Source organism: Taudactylus pleione, unplaced genomic scaffold (assembly GCF_031769625.1).
Source record: "Taudactylus pleione unplaced genomic scaffold, aTauple2 ptg000407l, whole genome shotgun sequence".
Classification (NCBI taxonomy): Eukaryota; Metazoa; Chordata; class Amphibia; order Anura; family Myobatrachidae; genus Taudactylus; species Taudactylus pleione.
Window position 1 is genome coordinate 2,057,409 of NW_028284809.1, and position 20,999 is coordinate 2,078,407.

At 49.6% G+C, this 20,999-nt stretch overlaps 1 protein-coding gene across 1 annotated transcript in view; it reads left to right on the forward strand.

Moving 5' to 3' along the window:
* The first annotated feature begins 6,774 nt into the window (after positions 1–6,774).
* Positions 6,775–20,999, forward strand: part of LOC148506368 (uncharacterized) — an 87,118-nt gene continuing 72,893 nt past the window's right edge. Inside the window, exons 1-2 of the mRNA XM_088446917.1 lie at positions 6,775–6,850; positions 19,734–20,063. Of these exons, the coding sequence (XP_088303043.1) occupies positions 6,802–6,850; positions 19,734–20,063 (379 nt within the window). The 5' untranslated portion in view covers positions 6,775–6,801. The remainder of the gene's footprint in view (positions 6,851–19,733; positions 20,064–20,999) is intronic.

Here is a 20,999-nt window from a genome sequence, read left to right on the forward strand (position 1 = left end):
GCCAGGGTCTGCCACACGACTGTGGCTGAAATGATTGGTTCGTTTGGGCCCCCACAAAACAAGCTGGCAATTAATCTGTCCCTGCACAAACTGGCTCTACGGAGGCAAGATGTCGTCCTCATCCTCCTCATCCACCGATTCCTCACCCTCAGCAGTGTTGTGTACATCCTCATCCTCACAGAGTATTAATTCATCCCCGCTGGAATCCACAACCACAGGTCCCTCTGTACGTTCAGGAGTTGATAATTAATTTTATGAACATCATCTTCTCCACATTTTGTGGAAGCAACCTCCTACGCCTTTCGCTGACAAGGTTTCCGGCTGCACTAAACAGTCTTTCGGAGTACACACTGGAGGGGGGGCAACTCAGGTAAAATAGAGCCAGTTTGTACAGGGACCTCCAAATTGCTTCTTTTTCCTGCCAGTACAGGTACGGACTATCTGACATGCCTACTTGGATGTTGTCACCGATGTAATCCTTTAACAGACAGACGCACGCTTGTCGCTGCTGCTTTAAGGATGCAGGTGCGGCTACAGCCCACACAATTCACAAAGACAGAAAAAAGAATATTTTTATTGTTTGTGGAGCGCACTTTGAGGGTTACACCACCCTTTAACAGACAGACGCACGCTTGTCGCTGCTGCTTTGAGGACAGTATCATATGCAGTGACAGTAGACTTGTCAGAAATTGTTGGCACGTCTTTCAGTCCGGACCAGATGTCCAAACCGGCCCTTGACTTATGACACAGGCACACGCTTGGCGCTGCTACTGTGTTGATGCACGTGCGGCTACATCGCACACAAGTCACAAACACATAAAAAAAAATAGTTTTTTATTTTTTGGAGCACTTTGAGGGTTACACCACCCTTTAACAGACAGATGCACGCTTGTCGCTGCTGCTTTGAGGATGCAAGTGCGGCTACAGCCCACACAATTCACAAAGACAGAAAAAAAAAGAAGAATATTTTTATTGTTTGTGGAGCGCACTTTGAGGGTTACACCACCCTTTAACAGACAGACGCACGCTTGTCGCTGCTGCTTTAAGGATGCAGGTGCGGCTACAGCCCACACATTTCACAAAGACAGAAAAAAAAAAAGAATTTTTTTATTGTTTGTGGAGCGCACTTTGAGGGTTACACCACCCTTTAACAGACAGACGCACGCTTGTCGCTGCTGCTTTAAGGATGCAGGTGCAGCTACAGCCCACACATTTCACAAAGACAGAAAAAAAAATAAGAATTTTTTTAGTGTTTGTGGAGCGCACTTTGAGGGTTACACCACCCTTTAACAGACAGACGCACGCTTGTCGTTGCTGCTTTGAGGATGCAAGTGCGGCTACAGCCCACACATTTCACAAAGACAGAAAAAAAAATAAGAATTTTTTTAGTGTTTGTGGAGCGCACTTTGAGGGTTACACCACCCTTTAACAGACAGACGCACGCTTGTCTTTGCTGCTTTGAGGATGCAAGTGCGGCTACAGCCCACACAATTCACAAAGACAGAAAAAAAAAGAAGAATATTTTTATTGTTTGTGGAGCGCACTTTGAGGGTTACACCACCCTTTAAGAGACAGACGCACGCTTGTCACTGCTGCTTTAAGGATGCAGGTGCGGCTACAGCCCACACATTTCACAAAGACAGAAAAAAAAATAAGAATTTTTTTAGTGTTTGTGGAGCGCACTTTGAGGGTTACACCACCCTTTAACAGACAGACGCACACTTGTTGCTGCTGCTTTGAGGATGCAAGTGCGGCTACAGCCCACACAATTCACAAAGACAGAAAAAAAAAGAATATTTTTATTGTTTGTGGAGCGCACTTTGAGGGTTACACCACCCTTTAACAGACAGACGCACGCTTGTCACTGCTGCTTTAAGGATGCAGGTGCGGCTACAGCCCACACATTTCACATAGACAGAAAAAAAAATAAGAATTTTTTTATTGTTTGTGGAGCGCACTTTGAGGGTTACACCACCCTTTAACAGACAGACGCATTCTTGTCGCTGCTGCTTTGAGGATGCAGGTGGAATCTAGACGGGATTTGGAATCGGGGACACACTACCTCCATCAATTGTCTAAATCCCACTGCATTAATGGCGGATACCGGACGCACGTCTAACACCAACAAGGCAGTCAAGGCCTCAGTTATACGTTTTGCTTCAGGATGACTGCTGTCGTACTTCATCCTCATCGCTAGGGACTGTTGGAGGGTCAATTGTTTAGTAAAAGTAGTGGTGTTCCTACTTCCTCTCTGGGATGATGAACAACTCCCAGCAGCAGCAACAGCACTAGGAGGAAGTGGTTCTTGATCTTTCCCTATTTTATTTTTATCGGAGAAAGTTTGGTCCTCCATTTATGTTATATTGATATATACGTGCGGCTAAGGCGCACACAAACACAGAAAATATTTTTTTATTTTTGCTGGAGAGTAGTGCACTTTGTGGGTTACACCACCCTTTAAGAAATGAGCCAGCCGGCTCTTTACTTATGGGACACAGGCGCACGCTTGGCGCTGCTCCTTTGTTGATGCACGTGTGGCTACTGCGCACACAATTCACAAACACAGAAAAAATTTTTTTATTTGGTTTGGAGTGTACTTTGGGGGTTACAGCACCCTTTAACGGTCAAGCCAGCCGGCCCTTTACTTATGACACAGGCGCACGCTTGGCACTACTTTGTTGATGCACGTGCGGCTACTGCGCACACAATTCACAAACACAGAAAATATTTTTTTATTTGGTTTGGACTGGAGTGTACTTTGGGGTTTACAGCACCCTTTAACGGTCAAGCCAGCCGGCCCTTTACTTATGACACAGGCGCACGCTTGGCACTACTTTGTTGATGCACGTGCGGCTACTGCGCACACATTTCACAAACACAGAAAATATTTTTTTATTTGGTTTGGACTGGAGTGTACTTTGGGGGTTACAGCACCCTTTAACGGTCAAGCCAGCCGGCCCTTTACTTATGACACAGGCGCACGCTTGGCACTACTTTGTTGATGCACGTGCGGCTACTGCGCACACAATTCACAAACACAGAAAATATTTTTTTATTTGGTTTGGACTGGAGTGTACTTTGGGGGTTACAGCACCCTTTAACGGTCAAGCCAGCCGGCCCTTTACTTATGACACAGGCGCACGCTTGGCACTACTTTGTTGATGCACGTGCGGCTACTGCGCACACAATTCACAAACACAGAAAATATTTTTTTATTTGGTTTGGACTGGAGTGTACTTTGGGGGTTACAGCACCCTTTAACGGTCAAGCCAGCCGGCCCTTTACTTATGACACAGGCGCACGCTTGGCACTACTTTGTTGATGCACGTGCGGCTACTGTGCACACAATTCACAAACACAGAAAATATTTTTTTATTTGGTTTGGACTGGAGTGTACTTTGGGGGTTACAGCACCCTTTAACGGTCAAGCCAGCCGGCCCTTTACTTATGACACAGGCGTACGCTTGGCACTACTTTGTTGATGCACGTGCGGCTACTGCGCACACAATTCACAAACACAGAAAAAATATTATTTTTTTAGCACTTGGGGGGAGCACCCCTGATGGACAGAGCACCCCCTGGACAACACTACAGCACCCCTTTAGGACTGGGACACTGCACAGGACTTTGGAGTGGCCACAGCCCCTATGGAGAACTGACTGCACAACACAGTCCAGCCAGCCCCTATGGACTTTGAAGTAGTGGACACAGCCCCTATTAACAACAGCAGCACAGCACAACACAGCCAGCCCCTATGGACTTTGAAGTAGTGGACACAGCCCCTATGGACAACAGCAGCACAGCGCAGCACAACACTACTCTGCACTACACTACACAGCCCAGCCAGCCCTAACTCCCACCCTCCCTCTTCACTGTCCACAGCCGAGTTAGAAAATGGCGCCGACGCGGGTACCTTATATAGGATCCAAAACCCGTGAGACTCGGAAGGCGGGATGATGTCGTTTTGCTCTCAATTTCAGATCCGAGTCAGGCCGGAAAAGTCGAGCCTGACTCGGATCGGCCTCGGATCGGGGGGGCTCAGGGGGGTTCGGATTTCAGAAATCCGAACCCTCTCACCCCTAATGCAAACAGGATCTCCCCAGAATAAGGTAGAGAGCCTTTTTAGACCCCGAATCTGCTTTCCATGTGCGAAGCCAAACAATACAGCGGGTTACCATGGAAGTAGAAGATGCCTTGGAAGCTAGGAGACCAGTATCCAGAGCTGCTTCACATAAATAGGAGGCTGCATCAATAATGTGAGATATGTAGGACAGATGTTCCCTCAAAGCATCAGAGGGAAATGTATATTCTAGGGCCTCTGCCCAACTCTCAATGGCTTTTGCCACCCAGGCCGTAACCCTGGAAGGACGGGTAATAGCTCCTGTAAGAGAGTATATAGATTTCAGTCTTGCGGCGTGCCTTGCTACTTCTTAGCACTACGATAGCATCATTGTGACCCCACCTCATGCTATACCACGTCTCGATTCCTGTCTTGGTACAGTTGGATCGGGGTATGCAATGAATGGTGTCATCATGACACCCTAGAACGCCTATTTCACTCAGACGGGCGTAGCAGATTCTGGGAGACTTGCCTGCGCTTTTTAGAGTCCAGAGATTCGGGATTTTTCCAGATGTTTCCAGGAGAACAGGCCATCATGGGGCATTTTCAGGGCCGTAGAGAGCCCGGCCGGGCGCAGGTAAAGGAGGGGGTGTGGCCTAATCGCGTGGTGACGCCCCCTTGACAAAAATAAATAAAAATAAATCACTCTGTAAGCCTCCCAGCCCGGCGCTAAGCAGGGGGGGCGCGATCTGTGTGATCTCTCCCCCCCCCCCCCCACAGCCATAGGAGACTGCTCCGGCTGCTGCAGCAGCCACGAGCAGTCTCTCTCAGGAGCCCAGCACAAGCTGTGTGCTGAGCTGCTAAGAGAGAGGGGGGGGGCGACGCCGGGCCCCTCTAGCAAGCCCGAGCAAACTGTACCCGCCCCCCCCTCTCTGCGCCCATGGGCATATTCAATTGGGGACGAGGTTTAGCGAAGTAAAAAACCTTGCGCCCAACTTTGGATTTCCGTGTGTATGCGTGCTCCCGATACTCGCGGTGTCCAATTAAAAAATAAGTGGTTGGGGAGTTTCCAGAGCTGAAAACCCAGCGGCGCACTCACTGAAACACACTTACAAACACTCTCACACACACTCACTCTGCTGCAGGAGACCCAGCTCCCGACGCTGGAGGAAGAAGACAGGTTCGGAAGGTAATTAAAGAATAATTAGGCTAATTGGAAACTTCCAATTGCTTAATTAGGGCCTGATTCAGAGCCGCTCGTAAGCGGCCGCTCGTTCGCTCCGAGTGATGTTTGCCCAACTGCGCATGTGTACGGATCGTTATACGCATGCGCGAACCAGTCAGTGCGGTCGAAATTCATGTGCTCGCAAAATAGCGAATGCCTGATAATTTGAGTGACAGATTGAGGCGTATGTGGGTGGTAACAGGGGAAGGTGCTTGAAAACGGGGAGTGGAGATCCGATCGCAGGCGTGCTTAAAGGTCAAAACGGGCGTTTTATGGGTGTGCATAATTAAAACAGCAGCGTCATTGACCACGTCACTGGATTATTTTATAGCCAGGACTGCTCGCAAAATTGTGGTAGCAAAAACCAACCACAAGAATAGCGAGCAGTTCATACCCTGTTCGATGTACTCGATTAATCTAATAAATAGCGGACATGACGTAGGATGCGAGCGGGCAGGGGGCGTAGTTTCCCAAAAAACGACCGCAAGATTTGTTCGCTCGTTCAGACCTAGAGGCGTGAACAGACCGCAAACAGCGAACGGTTGATTTGAATAGCTACCCCTATTTTCTGGACGAGCGAGCGCTAATTGCGTCCTGCTCTGAATCAGGCCCTTAGTCCTCAAGGGAGGTGCCGCCAGGGTCCCAGACAAAGGCCCTCATTCAGAGCCGCTCGTTAGCGGCAGTACGCTCGTTCCGAGCGATGTTTTCACATCTGCGCATGCGTACGGTTTTTAGTACGCATGCGCGAACCAGTCAGTGCGGCCGAAAATCGTTTGTACGCTATATTGCGAGTGCCTGCTATTTTGAGTGACAGCATGAGGCGTATGTGGGTGGTAACAGGGGAAGGTGCTTGAAAATGGGGAGTGGAGATCCGAACGCAGGCGTGCTTAAAGGTCAAAACGGGCGTTTTATGGGTGTGTATATTTAAAACAGCAGCGTCATTGACCACGTCACTGGGTTATTTTAGAGCCAGAACTGCTCGCAAATTTGTGGTAGCAAACACCAACCACAAGAATAGCGAGCAGTTCATACGCTGGTCGATGTACTCGATTAATCTAATAAATAGCGGACATGACGTATGGTGCGAGCGGCCAGGGGGCGTTTTTAACAAATAAACGAGCGTATGTTTTGCTCGCTCGTTCAGACTTAGAGGTGTGAACAGACTGCAATGTGCGTACGGATCATTTGAATAGCCACCCCTTGTTTTTAAACGAACGACCGCAAATAGCGAACGGCTCTGAATGAGGGCCAAAGTCCCACTGATGTTCCCTAAAATGAATGATTTTATGAAAAATCAGACTTGCTCTGGAGGGGCGAGAAAACAGACCCAGTTTGTTCTGTTTCAGCTGTAGCTGCTCCATCCTGTATACTAATAACACAAAGCAGAAAGTTACGGGACATCCCCCTGGTGTCATGTGACCAGTCCCTGCTGTGCTGCTGGAGTCCTCTCTGTGCCTGGGAGCTGTGCTAGAATCAGGGTAAAGTACATGGAGAGGAGACAGGTCCTGCTGCACCTATGTCTGCCCTGGGATTGCTGCCTCTGCTGCTCCTGCTGTGTCACACATGTAAGTAACATTACTAGTCTGTTACAGTAATTTTCTGTCTGCAGTTTAATAGTTGCCAGTATATTAATTTACTGGTTTGCTCTGTTGGAACTTTAGAAACTCAGTAAACCCTTATCAAGCATTCCCTAGTTGCTCCATATCTGTAATGCAGGAAGCTCCCTGACGTTCTGTTCTATGTGTCAGCTGTAATGCTGTATATAAGGGCACAGCTGTGAGACTTTCAGTCCCTGCCCTATAGCTGGGGCACTTTTCTGATGAACCATAAAACACTTTTTCAAACCCGAGACACCTAAACTTGAAACTCATCTTTTCATGGAGTGTCCCCTTTATCATCTCTCTTCCTTTATAATGTATTTGCCTTTTTTTGGACTGGAGATCTAGAGGCAAGCGCTGTGGGCGTGGTTATGCTAATCGCGCCATAGGACCACAGCCTCCGCCATGTCGCCAATCACGGCAGTGGGGACCTGGCCATAATGGTTTGATGGCTTCATCGTTACCCCCCACCTCCCCACTCACGTTTACAGCATGAAGGTAATCTGTCACTGGGTTATTAACATGTTATTTACACAGTAGTTAGAGCCATGTGTGTAAATACCTTTAGATTGTAAGCTCTCAGGAGCAGGCCCCTTCTTCCCTCTTGTGCTTTTCCTTCTTCAATGTTTTATACTATAAGTCCCTTCTTTTTTCTCTTTGTGATAATACTGTTCCTGTTTATGTACGTTGTAAGATGCTGCGGACCCCTTGTGGCATCGTTTAATTAAAGGATAATAATAATAGTATGTGTATATACAGGGCCGGATTATAGGCAGGGCAACAGGGGCGGTCGTCCCTGGGCCCCCACACCCTGCCCCCTGCCACTACTACTGAGACCGGCGGAGTACAGCATTTAGCTGTCTCCGCTTCAGTCCTCTGCCGCTTCAGCTGGGCAGCGCTCGCTGAGCACTTGGGCTCAGAGCGCGGCGCTGCTCCGGCGGGCAGGCTGTGCAGTGGGGCTGTACAGCAATGCAGGCCTGACGTCAGAGGTCACGCTGTGCAGCCCCACGCCAGCCCACCCCCTCAACAGTCGCATCTGGACTGGATCCCGCGGAGGTGAAACGAAGAGAGGATCTGCTGCTGTGACATTGCCTCAGCCCGGAGGGTGAGTTAATTAATGTTTTTTTTCTTAGTGTGGTGTTGCTGGTGGGCTGGTTGGGGGGGGGGGGCACACTGTCTGTGTATGTGATTATATATATATATATATATATATGTATATATACACATACATTCTCGGATCACTGTTAGGGGGCCCCACAAGTTTGTTGCCCATGGGCCCCCACAGACCTTAATCCGGCCCTGTGTATATACATAACTGAGTCCCATTGTGGTCACAATTACCAGGCAGAGGCCTTCTACAACCGCCTGACTTGTCCCTGCCTAATACATACCAGCTGTCTTACTTTCACTTTCAGACTGCAGCAGAACACACATAGAACAACGCCTTTATTAATTTAATTGTTTAAGATACTCATAAGTTGATAAGCAGCTGGTGCCACGTTCCCGTTACATAATAAAATACGTAACATACTATAAAATCATCATTCACTTCGAGGCATATAGGCGTGTTCACAGACACCTCTGCGCAAATCGCACCAAATAGACCCGTTCGGCACGGTACTAACTTTTGCAACTTAGCCGCGCCTAGCGCACCGCCAGAGACTCTTTCCCAAAATAATATAAATAAAGGGTACACAGACTACTGACGAAGGGCATTTAATGTACCTGTGTGTGCGCGACTAAAGTAAATCGCTAATCTGGTTACAAAAGGCAAAAGACACCGTAGCAATACTAGCGACTGCACCAAGGGCCTAAGTCAGAGCTGTATTTAAATGTGACATCTACGTACATCTTCCATGTTTGCAGATCTGCGCATGCACAGGAACCGCACTTTGCACATCTGTTTCTGCGATGTCGCTCGCAGTGCATGATTTACATGCTGCTGGCGTTTCGCTCCATTTTCTGGGCATGCTGAAACCAGCGGATGCCTCCTTGGTTACTCAGATGTCTGTTGGTCATGCAATTGATCCGATGTTGCGTCTTCGATGCAGCTGGGGATCGGATGAGCCTGCAGTGGGCGTATTTTTGCTAAAGTTCCCTGTAGAAAGACGCAGCACCTGTCTTATACCCTCCATCTCTCAATCAGAACCCACGTGTCGTTATACTTAATCTGTGACTTTATACCGATTCCTTTGCAACAAAACTACTAAGCCAGTGTGACTGCGGCTTTGTGTGCGGCTACGATGCGAATAAGTTGCAAAACTTAGGAAAAGTACTTAAAGAACATCTACCCGTGTCAGAGCGTCTAAGTCACGCCAAGCGTCTCGCGCTATACGGTGCAAAAACACTAGGTGAATGAGGACACACCTGTAACGTGGCAGGGAGAAATTGGGTCATACAGGAGCTATTATTTACATTCTTGTTACAGAGCACGTTACTAGCAGCTGTACAGATCTTTACATGGACTCGGTATGATTTACCCCTGGCCGGCGGTTCAAATCCCGACAGCGGCTGCCTGAACAGGATGAAAATCCTGATCGTCCCCAGGTAAGTATTCACTAACCTATTCCCCCACCCGAACCCTAACTTTCCTCCCCAGTGCCTAACCCTAATCCCCCCTTCCCCGCCACCTAAACCTAAGTCCCCTGGGGGGGTGCCTAACCCTAACCCTCCCTTCCCCTAGCCTAACCCTAACCACCCGGGGGGTGCCTAACCCTAAGTCCCCCCCCGGGAGCCCTAAACCTAACCCCCCCCTCTACCGCGGCTGTAAACTTCTCTGCGGGAACTCATGCTGTCCTCAGATAGCACTAGCCTGCCGATCCCTGCTCCTCCTCTGTCTCTCTGGGGCCCATTAATGATCGCTTTTGCAATGCGATCAGGGCATGTCAGTACCGCCCATCATCGCATTGCAAAATGCGATCATAACGGCCGGATGTATTTACCGGCATATGCAGGGAGACGGGCTCCGAAAGGATCTGGCCGGAGTGCACTCGGGGCTGCTGTGCATGCGCAGTCCTGCGGATTGCACATGAGCGGTGCCCATTGCCGGCTGAGGGTTCTGGGAGATCCTTCCACCGGCTGATATGCGGTAAGTACCCATAGGCTACAGCGGCTAACGCTATCTTCAGATGGCGTTAGCTGCTGGGGCCAATATCGGGAAGGCATCGCATTCCGGATATTGGTACATTTGGCAGCATCGCATCCCCCATAGAAACCTATAGGGGAGGCGGCTGCCAGCGGCAATGGAGGGATCGCAGCAGGTATCTCGCAGCGGTCCCTCCTTGATACATCTGGGGGATACTTAATATTTGAGGTGAACCCACGAAAACATGTGTTTTCGGGGATTTTACTTCAAATATTAAATGGGGCCCTAAGTGTGCTAATCCTGCAGGTGGAAGATTTTGCCTTGTGGAAGCCGGCACATTCCCTCCTTAATTTCTATTTAAACACGCCGCTCACAGGCAGGTCTATTGATTTCCTCTATTGTGCTCTGATTGTGGCCCTCATTCAGAGCCGGACGCTCTGACCAGAGCGCTCGCTCTGAATCAGGGCCCACCTCCATAATTATGGAGCGTCCTCCTGGACGCTCGTATAGCTGTGGGTCACCACTCACAGCATATACGAGCGTGCAGGTTGATGACCATCGCGACCATCGCCACTGCGAGCCGAAGCCTGCGGTTGAGTTTCTCAACCGCAAGGCCAGGAGTGATTTTGGCTCTATCAGAGCCAAAATCACTCCCACTGACATCACTAGTGATGTCAGTGGGGCCGGCTTCTGACGGTAGGCGTTCCCTTGGGAACGCCCCCGTCTGGGAGGCACGCCCACCAAAGGGGGCATGCTGTCAATCAACATCGACAGCACGCCCCCTTTGATCAGACACAACGAGCGAAGGAAAGTCCCTCCGTCGTGCGCATGCGCAGTGCAGACCATCGACCCACTTGCGAGCGGACAGCCGCTCGCGAGTGGGGCTGAATCAGGCCCTGTGATTGTGATTGACAACATTTCTTAGTTCTATTCTTGTCTATGTAAACCATACAATGTTTTGTCAAATGGTCTAATGAAGTCTGTAGCTGTCTAAAGTTGTGTTTGACATGCGATTACAAGGCGATTTTGCCTTTAGTGACTCTGATTTGCCAAATTGGGGGGGGGCATTGCAGAAAAAGGCCAAATCGACCAAAAACAGAATCTTATTAGATTTACCCCTAATACTTGTGTACTTTCAAAAAAGTATTTCAAGGAGATTGTAAAAGCAGCACCTATGAGCACGGCTGTAAAGTGGGCGTGTCCTGCTACATCTGAGAGGCGTGTCCTACATGTGATGGGCGTGTCCTACATGTGATGGGCGTGTACTGCTACATCTGAGAGGCGTGTCATACATGTGATGGGCGTGTACTGCTACATCTGAGAGGCGTGTCATACATGTGATGGGCGTGAACTGCTACATCTGAGAGGTGTGTCATACATGTGATGGGCGTGTACTGTTACATCTGAGAGGCGTGTCATACATGTGATGGGCGTGTACTGCTACATCTGAGAGGCGTGTCATACATGTGATGGGTGTGTACTGCTACATCTGAGAGGCGTGTCATAAAATGTACTTAGGGCCTGATTCAGAGCCGGTCACTATTTGCGCTCGCTCGTCCCGAAAATAGGGGTGGCTATTAAAATGAACCGTTCGCTGTTTGCGGTCTGTTCACGCCTCTTGGTCTGTACGAGCGAACAAAACTTGCGGTCATTTTTTGGGAAACTACGCCCCCTGGCCGCTCGCATCCTACGTCATGTCCACTATTTATTAGATTAATCAAGTACATCGAACAGGGTATGAACTGCTCGCTATTCTTGTGGTTGGTTTTTGCTACCACAATTTTGCGAGCAGTTCTGGCTAAAAAAAAGCCCAGTGACGTGGTCAATGACGCTGCTGTTTTAATTATGCACACCCATAAAACGCCCGTTTTGACCTTTAAGCACGCCTGCGATCGGATCTCCACTCCCCGTTTTCAAGCACCTTCCCCTGTTACCACCCACATACGCCTCCTCCTGTCACTCAAATTATCAGGCATTCGCTATTTTGCGAGCACATGAATTTCGGCCGCACTGACTGGTTTGCGCATGCGTATTGTGATCCGTACGCATGCGCAGTTGGGCAAACATCGCTGGAGCAAACGAGCAGCCACTTGCGTCCGGCTCTGAATCAGGCCCTTATATCCAAATGTAAATGAGCCCAAAAGCAGTTAGTAAGATCTACTTGTTGATGAAAACACACTGATACTTTTCAGAAAATGCTCAGCCATAGGGATCATAGGGCCTGATTCAGAGCCGCTCACAATTTGCGGTCGTTCGTTCATGAAAAGGGGGTGGCTATTCAAATGAACCGTTCGCTTTTTGCGGTCTGTTGACGCCTCCATGTCTGAACGAGCGAACAAAACCTGCGGCCGCTATTTTGTAAAAAACGCCCCCTGGCCGCTCGCATCATACGTCATGTCCGCTATTTAATAGATTAATCGAGTACATCGAACAGCGTATGAACTGCTCGCTATTCTTGTGGTTGGTTTTTCCTACCACTATATTGCGAGCAGTTTTGACTATAAAACAACCAGGTGACGTGGTCAATGACGCTGCTGTTTTAATTATGCACACCCATAAAACGCCTGTTTTGACCTTTAAGCACGCCTGCGTTCTGATCTCCACTCCCCGTTTTCAAGCACCTTCCCCTGTTACCACCCACATACGCCTCATCCTGTCATTCAAAATAGCAGGCACTCGCTATATAGCGAACAAACGATTTCTGGCCGCACTGACTGGTTCGCGCATGCGTATTAAAAACCGTACGCATGCGCAGATGTGAAAACATCGCTCCGAACGAACGAGCGGCCGCTTACGAGCGGCTCTCAATCAGGCCCATTGTGCCTTATACCCAATGCAGGGAAATTATACTAATGATCCCATTTCAATATATATATATTTCTGCTTTGTAATAATAATGCTTCATAATGAGGGTTAGGTGCAATCAGGGACATTACTACTGGTAAATTTACTAAAGTGAGAGTTTTTAGAAGTGAGTTTTAAAAGTGATGTTGCCCATAGCAACCAATCAGATTCTACTTAACATTTAACTAGCACCAGTCATTTCCACTCAATGTCGGTCACCTCACAGCTCCCAATATTGTTCACCAATATAAGCAAAAGGCTGGCTGGCTAAACTAATGCTGGCCATACACGCTACAATTATCGGACGAACCGCCCGATATCAGCGGATTGCCGCGATAATTGTAGCGTGTGGGGGGGCAACCGAGGGTTAAATATTGCCCGGTCGGGCATGCTGGATTGTCCAGCATGCCCGTCCGATGCGATATTTCCCTGTAAACTGTCGGCCGCATCGGGCAGTGTATGCCCAGCGCAGCCGACAGACAGACATTTCCTGTGTTCCTTCCTACGGAAGGAACAGGGAAATGTCTCCTCCCCCGGGGGCGGAGCGCAGATGTCAGGGGAAGGAACAGGGAAATGTCTCCCCCCCCGGGGGCGGAGCGCAGATGTCTGCCGAATACACTGTGAGAGAAATCTCACAGTGTATGCCGGCGACTTCTGCGGCTGGCAGCCGGCCAGATAAAATGTCCGTCGGTCTGACAGACATTTTATCTGGTAGTGTATGCCCAGCATTAGCAAGAGAGCAGCGGCACAAACACACGGCAATTATATCTGTTTACAAATGTTTTGCAAATTAGTAATGTGATTAATCAGCCTTTTTGTTGAGCAGTTCAACAAAATCTCCCCAACCATAAAAAAAATAGCCTTCCGTACCTGCTGGTTGGATACAGTGCAAGTTACAGTGTAGGTTGCATACAGTGCAGGTCAGATACAGTTCGAGATGCATACGGTCCTGGTCACATACATTGCGGGTTGGATACAGTCCGGGATACCGTGCGGGTTGCATACAGTCCGGGATACCGTGCGGGTTGCATACAGTGCGGGATACAGTGCAGGTTGGATACAGTGCAGGTTGGATACAGTGTGGGATACAGTGCAGGTTGGATACAGTGCAGGTTGGATACAGTGTGGGATACCGTGCAGGTTGCATACAGTGCGGGATACAGTGCAGGTTGGATACAGTGCGGGATACAGTGCAGGTCAGTTACATTTTGGGATGCATACGGTCCTGGTCACATACATTGCGGGTTGGATATAGTGCGGGATACAGTGCAGGTCAGTTACATTTCGGGATGCATACGGTCCTGGTCACATACATTGCGGGTTGGATACAGTGCGGGATACTGTGCAGGTCAGATACAGTTCGGGACGCATACAGTCCTGGTCCCATACAGTGCGGGATACAGTGTAGGTCAAATACAGTGCGGGTTGGATGCATCAATGGTGCACTTACTTTGAAAGCGGTGCCGGCCGTGAAGGGGTGGCAACAGTGTCCTCAGTACGGGAGTGCTGGCAGTGTCCAGCGCCGTAGCAGGACGGCTGTGCGCTCTGTGCTGCACTGCCGCCCCTCTCGCTCCCCCCACCGCCCCCTCCTCTCCATAAACGCTTACCCGTTCACCCGCCCGACATGTGGAGGGCGGGGATTCCTTAAGCGTTGTTCTGTGAGAGTCTCGTTGCACTCCAGGAGGTCTCTTCCTGCAGGTAGCAGCTGGTGACCTTGCAGGATTCCGCCCTGTGCGGAGGCACCGGCCGCACCACCCTCCATACGGCCCTGGCAGTGTCGGCAGTTCAGGGGTGGTGGTGGTGTCCTCATTGCGGAAGTGCCGGTGGTGTCGGTAGTGTGGGGATACCGGCAGTATTCTCAGTGTGGGAATTCCATCAATATTGGCAGTGCAGGAGTGCCAGCACTGTTCTGAGTTCAGAAGTGTCAGTGATGTTGGCAATGTGGGGATGCACACGGTTTCCTCAGTGAGGGTTTGCGGGCTGTGTCGGCCGTTCAAGGGTGCCAGTGTTGGCGGCAATGCGTAGGAGCTGGCGGTGTTGGCAGTGCAGCAGTGTCGGCACTGCTGGTGGTGGTGTCCTCGGTGTGGTGGGGTCTGCCATCTTGCGTCCGTTTGCCCCATTGAAGTCTATGGGGAAGCGCTGTTTGGCTGAGAGCCGTGACAGACAACTTTCTCAGCCAATTAGCAGTCAGCCCATTGATTTCAATGGGACTATTGAAAACTGCGCCTGAGCCAAAACCGCAAGATCAGACTGCGGGATCTCGAGGTTTTGGCTTGGGTAGGGATCCGAGGCAGACAGTGAGATCCGAGCTGCGGCTTGGATCACCTCGGATCCCGGAAGTTCGGGTGTGTTCGGATTCCAAGGCATCCGAACCGCTCATCTCTACCATTCACTGCCAAGTGAAACACTGAAGGAAATCTTGTGTTATGGGGGAGTTTTATAAAATTTGGGGGTACATTACTAAGCATCAAATTGGTGTTTTTTGTGTGATTTTCTGCTGATTTTGCACTGCAGGATTTACTAAAGGAAAATCCCACAACAAAAAATCCCTCCCGATAGAACCTGCAGAAACATTACATAGGGAAAAAAAATACATATATACCTGCCTATGGAGTGTTTGGATGAAGCATTGCGCAGATCACTGAGATACTGGAATACCTTGGAATGTTGCGCCCCCCCCCCCCCCCCTTCCCCTGTACGGGGGTTATAGAGAATTCTATAGTTGAACAATATTGTCCTGCAGTCCGCCTGTAAAAAAAATATTAAAATATAAGACAAGACACTCGCACACTGACTGTAGTAATTTATTTAAAAAAACACTCCCCCAGACATCCCACGCCCCTATTAGTGACGCCACCGGCTTGCCACGCCCCCAAAAGTGACATTGAGGAGGTCGCACCGCCCCCAACAGTGACGTCGGTGGGGCCCCCTTTTCGGGCCCGTGCCGGCCGCGCCCTTTTCACGTGCGTGCGCTCGTGCCCCCGGATACCGGCACCCTGTCCGCAACTGATCCTAGTGGGACCACTACAAATCAATACTCTTTGGTCCTGATTCAGAGTTGAGCGCTATTCCGATGTTCACGCAATAGAGCGATTATCGGTTGTCTGCGCGTGCATCACAGCCACAATGCGCACGTGCTGTGAATGAATTGCGATCGCACTTGCAGTGAGGATTCACTCGCAATTGATTGACAGGAAGAGACAGTTTTCTGGCTGGTCACGGGGAGTTCTGGCCAAAACGGGGCCTTTTCCTGGGCGTGGACTAGCCCAGCGTTTGCGATCGCTTACGCAGAGAACAAAGCCCCAGCGTCTCAGTTACGGTGGCCATTGTGAGTGACCATAGACTCACTCGAGGAGTCAGGACCTCATTCAGAGTCGGTCATTGCGGCCGCGCGGTCGTAGGGGAAAGGGCCGGATATGCAAATGAAGCGATCACAAGTTGCGGTCCTAAGATGAGATCGTTAGCTGAACGACCGAGGGTAAGAAGCGGCCGTAAGACTAAATCACGCCCCCTTCTCGTTCACAACACACGTCATCTCCTGGGATATAAGGATTAATCGCGACCATCGGGAACCATCGGAACTGGTCGTAGAGCTTAAGGTTGACCATACCCTCTCTTAAGCACTACGATCAAGTCAGTGTACAAACCACCCATGTCACGTGTGCCATGACACTACTTTGTTAATTATGCACTCCCATTAAACGCCGTTTGCATAATTAGGCACGCCTGCGTTCGGATCTCCACTCCCCCATTTGCAAGCACCTTCCCCTGTTACCACCCACAAACGCCTCATTCTGTCAATCAAACTAACGACCTGGCTGTGTTCAAGGAGAGAGAAATTTCTGATCGTAGCAGCTAGTTTGCGCACGCGCATTGCGAACTTTACGCATGCGCAGTTTAGCGAACATCGGTGGCGTACGACCGTGCGGCCGCAACGACCGACTCTGAATGAGGTCCTCAGTGTTTTCAAGATCTGCGTCCAATGCAATGCGTTTGTGTACACAGTTGTGGGCAGCTGCGAGGGCTCCAGGGGGCGTCTCTATACACATTCCGCTGGCTGATGAATTAGCATATATTAGCAATTGCTAAGCTGCAAAATTCCCAAATGCGTTTGCATTAGCGTACATCTCTAACTCAGGGCCTGATTCAGAGCGCTCGCTCTCAATCAGGGCCGTCCCTCTGTTTTTTTTGAGCGGCCTCCTGGCCGCTCGCATAGCTGTGGGTGACCACCCACAGCTATAGCGAGCGGCCAAAAAGATGGTGTCGATGGTCAAGACCATCGGGCTTGCGACGAGACCCTTGTGGTAGGGTCTCGTTGCCGCAAGCCCTGGAGTGATTTTGGCTCTATCAGAGCCGAAAGCACTCCCACTGACATCACTTGTGATGTCAGTGGGGCCGGCCCCAGACGGTAGGCGTTCCCATGGGAACGCCTCTGTCTGGGCAGGCACGCCCACCAAAGGGGGCGTGCTGTCACTCACCATCGACAGCACGCCCCCTTTGTAGCAAGACCCGGAGCGACGGCTTGTCCATCGCTATCCGGGTCTCGCGCATGCGCACGACGGAGCCGGCTCCCTCATGCGCATGCGCACTGGGCCAACATCGATCCGCTTGCGAGCGCTCGCGAGCGTGTCTGAATCAGGCCCTCAGGCCCTTTGTTCCAAGTAGGTATCTCCAATCTTGGCAAAACAACAAACCCAACAGACTGGCCCTGTAGAGAATTCAGCATTGAATTGAATGGAGAAGCGCTGATTGGTTGAGAGCACCGCACCATGTGCCATCATGCTGGGACAGGCTTCCTGTAGGACTTGTGACTTATCTCTCAACCCTTTTTCTCTCTCCAAAATGTGAGAAATCTCCCCCTACATCTTCAATTCTGATCCCTAGAACTACCGTTTGGAGCGGGAAATGAATATGGCGTTGCTCCATGCTCCCAGACACTCCATTCTCCAGGCATTCTTCCTATTTCCCACACTTGCCACCTGTAGGGCCTGATTGTGGGTGGCACACAGTGCCAATGTCAGACGCAGTGGAGCAATGGTTTTCTGCTGCGCATGCACCTAAGTCGCAGGCGTCCAGATTTCTTGCGCACCGTGTTGCAGTACTGACTCGTGCAGGAGCACGGCGCCTGAAATCAATTAGAAATGTAATGGGCGCGTTCCTGGACAGTGACAGGTAGGTGGCTATTCAGACGCACAGGGATGCTGTGTCTTATGGTAGTGTTATGGTGTTGTGGGTGCAGGGCTGGATTAAGGCTTGTGGGGGCCCCAGGGCAACTAAGTTGTGTGGACCCCCTCCAAGCTACACTGAGCCTACCACCCTCCCCCCCACACACGCACACATAAACAGTATACACACACTAACACATATATTCACACTAACATACATACACACTAACACATACATACAGTACACACTAAAGAGGCCTATCCATTAGATGACTTTTTGAACGTTCCGACCAAAACCAGGAGGTTCTGGTTGGAAAGTTCAGAAAGTCATGTAATGGATAGCCGGCAAGGACCAGCGATGCGCGTGCACACTGGGTACTTGCTAACGCCGACTCTCTGTGGAATATGCCCGTCAACCTGACGATGATCGTCAGGTTTGGCATGTTCGCAGATAGGAGGTCGGGCTCCTGCGCTGAATGACATTCAGTGAACGCCGTTCAATGCGGGCACCGCACCTAGGCGACCTGAAGGACTGAACGCTAGTCATTCAGTTTTTCAGGTCGCCTAGTGGCTAGGCCCCTTACTACATACATACAATATACACATAACACATACATACACAGAATCGCATACATACTTATGTACATGCATACAGACAGACACTAAAACAGTACACATACATACAGTACTTACACTTTATACAGCAGCTGCTGCAGCATGCAGGTATCATTGGCTCGCTACGCTAGCCACATGATTATATTCCCCCTCTGTGCCCACTTGGATGGTAGGGAATGACGTTGGACACTGGCTGATGACGTCGGGGTCAATCTACGGAAGGGGATCTAGCTGCTTCCATGCAGGTATAGGTTGCACCAAGGGCCGGGCACCTCGGTTCATTAGACCCCACCCCCTAGATGGAATGTGGGGATTTGGAGGCGGGGCTTGCCGTATTGGCTCCGCCCCCGATGCGTTAAGTATAGGTGGAATCGGTGTGTCATTCCCCTACATCCAATCATTGTAAAGCCGGCACCTCTCCCACCTTGAAAGCTAATGAAGCAGCACTGACTGTGCTGCTGCATTCAGTAGAACAGCCTCATCTGCTTGAGCCTCCACCTGGGAACAGGTGCCGCTGGACACCTGTTCTCGGCAGGGTCACATACACCCTGTGTGGGGGCCCCGGGATGACCGCCCCTGTCGCCCCCCCTCTTAATCCAGCCCTGTGTGGGCGTGTCGCTGAAAGGGGTTGCATATATAGGGCCTGATTGCGTACATCTCCGATGGTTACTGATCTGCGCATGCCCAGGGTCTGTCCTGTGCATGTGCAGATCTTGTACTCTGAGATCACTAGCAGTGCCCCCTGGCTGCGTCCAATTGGTGGCGGGGGCGGCAACGGGGACCGTTTTACAAAATGGATGCATGTCGCCCTTGTTTTGTAGTCGTGCTGGGGCCAGGGTCTGCATCCGCTGATGCACATTTCCTGGCCCCGGCAGTGTAAAAACACATCCTGAGTAACCTGAGGGTTGCTAAGATGACTGATGTTTACGCAGAATGATCCGATGCTTCGTCCTCGGTATTTGAGCATCTAAAAACGCTCAGACCGGGAATCACAGCGCCAAGGAAGGGCTTTGCAGCGGCAGTAGTATAAACCCGCAGACCGCGGACGCCGCTGCGTCTGACACAGATTCCGTTCTGTAGCGCTTTGAGATATGTGATTGCATATTTGTGTATCGTGAATTAATTTCATTATCTCTCACAGTTGCAGCACTAGAAGTCTTTGCTCCTTCTCCTCAACGGACACTTGTTGGATCCGATGTGGTTCTCCCCTGCTCCTTCTCTGTGGATAAAGGGACCATAGAACCAATCCTCCTCGCCATATTGTGGTATTTCCAGGGAGAGGTTGTCCTGAAATTCGACAACAAAGGTATGACCCATAACCCGGGGCTTTCGTTCAGTGTAGAAGCAGCACGGAATGGAAACGCGTCGCTATCCCTGTCCAGCGTTTCGCTCTCCGATGGGGGAACCTACAGATGTGTGGTTATTTATAGTCCAGAACATGTGGAGAAGGACATTTCATTCGAAGTGCAAGGTAAGAAAATAATAATACTGTACGATAACCTGAAACTTAGTATTCACATTTATAATCAAATGTAATTCTCACCATGGAATTGTAATACTACGTGTAGTTATGGTTCTATAGTGTGTGTGGGTTTTTCCTGTTTCTTGTTTCTCCTTCTTCCCACATTACAGCAGAGAGGCAGGGGATCCCCAAACCCGTAACACAATAAATGTCACAATATAACAGTTCTTATTAAGGGGTGAATTCAATTAGTTGTGGAAAACGCAATGTTTTCGCCTCATTCGCGTGTTTTGAGGTGAATTTTTTGCGCTATTCAATTGTAAAACAGGCGATAACGCATATTGGCGAATGCAGCGAATAGCGCACTGATGAAAAGGTCATTTTTTGGGGGGAAAATCAGTCTGTACTCCAAATAAAGCCTAACTCACCGGGGAATCAATATAGAAGTGTATTAATTACCCTAATAAAAGTAATTAGGGTACTTAAATTGAGTCAAAGGTCTGTTATATGCATATTTGCATAAGTGTGGAAAAATGATGGAAAGCCTTTTATTAGGGAAAAATAATTGCTGTAGTTAATTTGGGGGTATATTAAAATGGGTACTAGTATATTTTTGCAGATTTAAATAATAAAAAAAAAAACATCTGCTGCAGCCACCTACAATCCTAAAAACACCTGCCCCATCCATACAGCACCCCAATATAGCTGTCCCTGTACTTTAGACCCATTTTCTAACACTTTTTTTTTTTAAAAAAATTCACCCCAAAAATTACGTGTTTTTATTTTGCCTAATTAGTAATTGGGGAGGTGGGTCCAAAGGGTTCTGAACCAATTCTCCACATTTGTACCCCAAAATATGGTTTTTGCCCTTCTCCTGTCTTTTGATGGAGAAACTTTTTTGCGTGTTGTTGCCTATGGAGTTTTCGCCTTGGCGAAAACTTCCTG